Source organism: Symphodus melops, assembly GCF_947650265.1.
Source record: "Symphodus melops genome assembly, chromosome: 11".
Lineage (NCBI taxonomy): Eukaryota > Metazoa > Chordata > Actinopteri > Labriformes > Labridae > Symphodus > Symphodus melops.
Window position 1 is genome coordinate 9,943,135 of NC_136701.1, and position 6,243 is coordinate 9,949,377.

Genomic DNA, 6,243 nt, shown 5'->3' on the forward strand with positions numbered 1-6,243 from the left:
CACATGCAAACTCTTCAGTAAAACTAAACACAGGCTGAACGTCCTACATGTGATGCCATCGAGCAGTTGCTGCATGCTCCAACCACACCCTGTGAAGTGCATGACTTCACATTGCACAACAGTGCAACACTATGTCACAGTTGGTTTTGTTCACAAGTGCAACGGACTACACCTGACCAAACCCAACAGTGCTGTTGGGCATGGTCAGTGGTGCAACAGACTTGAACCTTTCAACCCATAGAGGTCAGTGCGAAAATTTTGACTCCATACACGTTTTAGCGTGGAGTAGCTTGTTGACAATCTAGGAGGCATCTTTACAGCACAAATTTGTGCTAGTGGTGAACAATTCTCCAACTTGCTGGTACATCCAAAAAAACATCATTCTGATCATTTAAATGTTAAGTGTCATTGATTTCCTGACCATGCAGACACATGCTTCGGATTAGGAATCAAGTCTTTACTGGGGTTTTTTGTGTTACTGCTGACTGTCTATAAAACTGTGATCGCTAAAATTGCTTGTCTACATGTAAAAACCAAAATCCACACCAAAACTTAATAATAAACTACTATGCTCTAAACCTGCATGTGCAGTAAAAGCATGCTTTACAAAGTATTTCTTTAGGTAGCCCACATTCAAGCTGGCAAACTGGAACAACTTTTAAATTGTTTAGCAAGAGGAAAAAGTCAAATTCGTGTCTCTACAAACTAAAATACTGGCAACATACTGACCAAATTGATTCCAAAGACAAAGTTTGTCAACTGTCAAACCACAGGTAATAAGAGTAATAGGAGGTAGACTCACTGTTAAGCAGCTAATGTTACAGCTAATGCCCTCGAGTCAACTAGAGAGCCTTGTAGGACCAACACAGACTGAGGGAAGCCAAAACACATAGGGATCATTTACAGAGAAATGTGCTGTATTCAGCACAGTAGCACATAACCAATGGGCTGTAGAGAACTGCATGAATTATATACTGTGTATCATTTAAATGTGTTTTGTTACAGCATGTAATTAATCAGGAACAGTAGGCCTAGATTTAGCCATATGGCACATGTACAAGGCTATTCTGAATTGATCTGGAGAAAAGCACTGCTCTTTTTAAGATATGTAGGATATTTGAAGTGTTCAGAGAATACTTCTAGAGTCCAACCAGTGGCGTGCATGATTAACAAATAACTTAAACTAAGCAAATGAGAGGAAGTCATTACATCATCAGAGTATCAGTCCTCATCATCAGAGTATTATTGAGACTCTAAAAGAGGTAGCAGACAAATTGAGAGTTGCTTCTGTGCCTCTGAAAAACTGTAGGTGGCTAACAGTCATTGAATCACCAAAGATTGATTAGTTACCCTGTGCTCACAGGGTATTACAGATTCAGGTTTCAGGACTGAATTTTAAAGCTGCATTAAGTAATTTTTGACCAGTAGGGGGCGGAAAGACTCCAGAACAAGTTCACAACAGTTAGCAGTTAGCTTATGAAGTTGTTATGGGCTAACACGTTAGCAAACAGTTGCCTACTTACATATCCAGCAGAAACAGAGCAACACGGACATCCCTTTGGTCTCCTTTTTCCGGCCACCTGTTGAATGTAATCCCAATATTCACTGGCGTTTAGCCCCTGTTTTGACTCCCGGCTTTTGAGAAAAAATATCCTCCTTTTTTGCTTGCTATGTGTTGAAGTTTCTTCACCAGCTACTTCTGGTCTTTGCCACTTAGCATACAATTAGCTTGTGGTTGCTTTTTTGGGGGGGACCAGCAGCGCACTTTCAACGGCACTCATTGAAATTGGTATTATGAAAACCAACACAATGAGCTGAGAGTGGCTGAAAGCTGTGTGGAGCTTCTAAGTGAGGTGTTGATTCTCAGGGGAAGTGGTTCTCACATTCCCATGAACAGAACGGAGTCATATAATTAATGATACAAAATATTTCTTAATGCATCTTTAAATGAAGTCAACATGCTCTATTTTATGCAGGTTTTCATTCCATTTGAGGACTAAACCAGGTGATTTCATTGACTTTGGCACATTCAAACGAAGAAGAAGAACTCACTGAAATTACTTGGTGTAGAGTTTCTTGGAAGGAAAATCTCCATCACACACAATTCCTTGATCCACATGGCTATAATGCAGCTCACATCATCTCTGTTGCTCTGATGCGATGACAGTGTTGATGACTTTGAGGGGTTATGGCCTAATGGCTCTGTGCACAGTGTCGTCAATAAGGGCACACACCTTCTTCTGTACTTTGACATTCACGCAGATTAAAACACATACCATCTCAACACACTTTTCATAAGCACACATACAAGCACACTCATTGAAGCAAAGAGAAGGTTAGGCCTTGCCTTTGTTGCGGGCTACATGAGGTCTGGGTTAATGAGCACACCAGTGCAGTGTAATTCATAGTCTTTGTGGATTTGTTTTTTTCTGAAAGACGATTTTAGAATCACAAATCTATACATCCAGATTTGACACGCTAGAACAGTTTGATCCTGCACTTTTCCAAATGAGCATTCCAGCGTGACATTTGGATTGTGTTCAATGGGTGGAAAATTCCCCTTTTGCATTTAATTAATCCCACAGAGATGATGTGGAGCCCCATTTTCCTACAGATTTCCAGCATGTCTCTACTGCTTATCAAACTAAAAGCGCATCGGTTCAATGCTCCGCCACAAAACCATTCTCACATTTAGCACGAGAAATAATCTCACCAGACTTGATGCAAGTGACTCTCTGTTGATAAGAACAAACTGAATGAACTTCTTTATTTTTGGTCATTGTCCGTGTCAAGTTCACTCAGAGTTCAGAGGCATTTAGACCCCCTTTGATTTTACCTTCCACACCTGCTTGCTCACCATCCTTTCATCTCCGACACCTCATCTCCACCCTCACTCCCACTCCTTTTACCTCTCTCTGTCCTATTGGTCTGTAGCCAAAAGAATTGAGCATTATCTATCAATAGCTAGCCTATTAGGTAGTATCAACACATGAACCTCTCTGAATTATAACTATAATGCCAAGTTATGCCTGCTATTGATTATGTGCAATTAGTTTATCCCTTAACTAATAATGAGTGTGGAGGATAAGGGTGAGGAGAGCAGGGGGGAGGACAGAATGGGGGAGGCAGGGATGACTGTGTCAGGGGGGCTGTATCAGAGGAGAGCACTGTAGGGATGCCGTTAAATGATGTATATACAGAATACCAATTAGTGAAACAATTACTGTAAAAACAAATTTACAAACACGTAACTAACACCTTTACACACTAAATTGAGTCAGGTCTTACCTTCCAATCATGGTAGAGTGCTGCTGGACAGCTGCCTCCAGCAGCCTCTCCAAGATGGTCCATTCTCCCATGGTTGTGGAGAGGTGGCAGGGCTATCAAGAGAAACAGGAATTGGAAAAGCCGACTGCTCTTTCTCCAGCAAAATCTTTGTTCCTCTTTATGACTGGTCCACGTTCCTTTGGACCTGCCAGGGGTACACCGACCCCTGTCCCAGCTCCCTTTTTGACCTCCACACGATCACCAGCCTGCTCGTCAGTATGTCTTTGACTTGTCAGTGAGTCTTCTCCTGGGCCCGTCCCGCTGTGCCTCTCTTCCTGGTAGAGGAGAGGTGCTGAGCTGATTGCCTCCCCCCTCCTCTCTGCCTCAGTCTCTTCCTCCCTTCCTCCCCCCTCCCCTGCGCAGTGATGCTTGTCCTCCCCCTGCCGCACCACTCTGTTCTGCGCTACAGCATATGCTATAGCTCACTGCATGACAGCCATGATCACCCTCTCTTTTCCACTTACCTCCCTTCGCTCTTTCCTCCTCTGCTGTCCCTGCCTTCGACCTCCACCCTACCCCCAGGACTCTCCTTGTACTTCACCTGCACCTTCTGCCATCAGTGCTGCTCTGCACTCGTCCTTGCATTGGGATTGTTGCCTTTGCTGCACCCTTGCTACTCTAACCTAAAGACACACACACACTGCATTCAGCTGATCCTCCTTGGCTCACCTCAGCGAACAGCACTGTAAACACACACTTGCACTCAATGACAGTTCCAAATCCTTCTCTCCCACTTCCTACTGAAGACTGCAAATCCACGCCAGCACACAAAGCTCCTGCCTGCTGAATGTCATTTTATGACTGGAGGAATGGTCGCTCCCACATCTTCGAGCAGCTACAAGGACCCATAAAACCTACACACACATGCACACACACACTTGCACGCAAACACGCTGCCACCCAGCCCCTCAGTAATAAATCAGCTGCTGTGCTGCATCAACTGAGGCTGAACCAAGGCAGTTGCTGCAGACCTGCTGTCCTGTGTTGTCCCCCTGGCTAATTTCAGCACAGTCCAGTGCCCAGAGTCATGTCTGCCGCAGAGAGCCGGGATGAAAATCTGTCCTACGAAGCCTATTTCTGGGCTCCATCATCTTTGCATTCCCCCCTCTTTCTCTCTCTCTCTCCCCTCCTCCTGCTCTCCTTCACCCTCCGCTCTCTTCTTCCTTCCCCCTTCCTATGCTCACGTTTGTGTGCAGATCTCAGTCCTGCAAACTACCTCTATCTCACTGTTTGCTCCTCATCTCTCTCTCTCTCCCTCTCTCTCTCTCCTGCTCTGTGCTCTCCCTCTCCTCTGCCTCTGTGTCTCTTTCTTGCTCATGGAATCGCTCTATCTCTGTCACACTCCCTGAGCATGCAACACCCCCCCATCCTCGTCCCCTCCTCCTCCTCCTCTCATAGATCTGTTCTTTCTCCTCCCTCCCTCCGTCCTCTGGTAAATGTGCTTGGATTGCTTCCCTGCTTCACTTATGCTTGCAAGAATGCCTCCCACCGTAATGCTGTGTCTGTTCCTGCCTGATGTTGCACTGAAAAAAAAGGGGATTTCAGATCTAACCGAGCTGCCTTTCTGCCCCGTCTCCTCTGCAATCCTTTGTTCCAGTCTGGAAGCTCGTGGTGTTTCCCCTACTTCTTAAACCCTCTTGTCTTCACTCCCTCTGCCATACATCATCCAGCCCCGTATTTTTCCAGAAGGGGGATTACAGCAGAATTGTCCCCGCTCCACTCCACCCCCCATCTATCTCCTCCCTATCTCCATCTTTCTGTATTGGTGATGACAACACACCTCTTTTACCCTGACCCAGCCCTCATGCCCCTTTGTATGTACTGTATTTCCTCTCCTCATCTCCCCTGTTCTGCTCCTCATCTCCCCCTCCTACTCCTCCACCATTATAGCCCCCTTGCTCTTTCTCTCCCCTCTTCTCTAGAGAGATGAGCACTGTATTGTACTTTGCTGTGACATTGAAAGCTGCATTCATTAGATTTATATTAAGGTGGTGGGCGAATGGGATGGTGTCTCTCCATTACACACGATAAAGGCTGATGTATGGTGTGTTAGGAATATGACCAGCTTTACAGCTACGGTGAGGAAATACATGTGTGCATGTTCAACAAGAACAAAAACAAGAAAGAGAGGACGCAGCAGGAGAAAAGAGAGATTTTTTTGCCCAAGGTGTTTGTCACAACAAGGTTTTCCCATTTGAAAAATGAGTCAAGTTCTGCTGAATTAAATGATGACAGGAGACTAGTTCACCAGAGTGAAGTCATGGCTTGAGGTGACACGTTCAATTGTTTTAGTTCTGCATCTTTGATTTTGTTTGAAAATCTTTTCTAGTTGACAGCTTTTTGTTTCAGAAAAGGTGCATGTCTTTGGGCCATTTTGGAAGAATTGGATACAACCGGAATGTCTTTTATATTCATGAAAACAAATGGCAGTGAGGTGAACAAATTCATAATCACAGTTACTGACACTGACACAACCACCTCTACAGTGTATTACCCATCACATTGATCTATGCGTGTACGTGAATGCACACATGCAAAAACCCCTCTGCATGTGTGTGTGAGTGAAAATGAGGCTGAGTGGGGGAGACAGAGCGAAAAAGGATTTTGATGGTTCAGCATCTTCAGCAGGGGGACTTGGGGTCTTTCCCTTTCCAAGGACATATGGTATAGGTGTACAAGAGTGCTGCTCAGGAGAGCAGGGGAAGGAGGAGTAAGGCAGGGGGAAGTGTGACGGCTGTAGTTTGGCGAGGACGTAAGCAGAGCAGCTGAAGCGCTGGCATCAGCCAGTCGATGATCTGAAAAGAGAGTTCCAAGCTGGATGGCACATGAGTGAGGAGAGACGCAGGTGTGTCTCCAGTGACCTAGAACAGCCAGTTCAAGCATGCTCAAACCCACATACTGTGCTCACATACATAG

At 45.2% G+C, this 6,243-nt stretch overlaps 1 protein-coding gene across 2 annotated transcripts in view; it reads right to left on the reverse strand.

Annotated features, from left to right (window-relative positions):
• LOC306831524 (gap junction delta-2 protein-like) overlaps positions 1-5,005 on the reverse strand; it is a 15,327-nt gene extending 10,322 nt beyond the window's left edge. The window contains exons 1-2 of one of the 2 annotated variants that reach the window (XM_079355677.1): positions 3,289-5,005; positions 1,524-1,580 (exon numbers count right to left, since the gene is read on the reverse strand). In XM_079355677.1, coding sequence (XP_079211803.1) covers positions 1,524-1,580; positions 3,289-3,359 — 128 coding nt within the window. In that variant the 5' untranslated portion in view covers positions 3,360-5,005. The remainder of the gene's footprint in view (positions 1-1,523; positions 1,581-3,288) is intronic. The other variant, XM_079355678.1, reaches the window with a different exon arrangement.
• Positions 5,006-6,243: the final 1,238 nt, after the last annotated feature.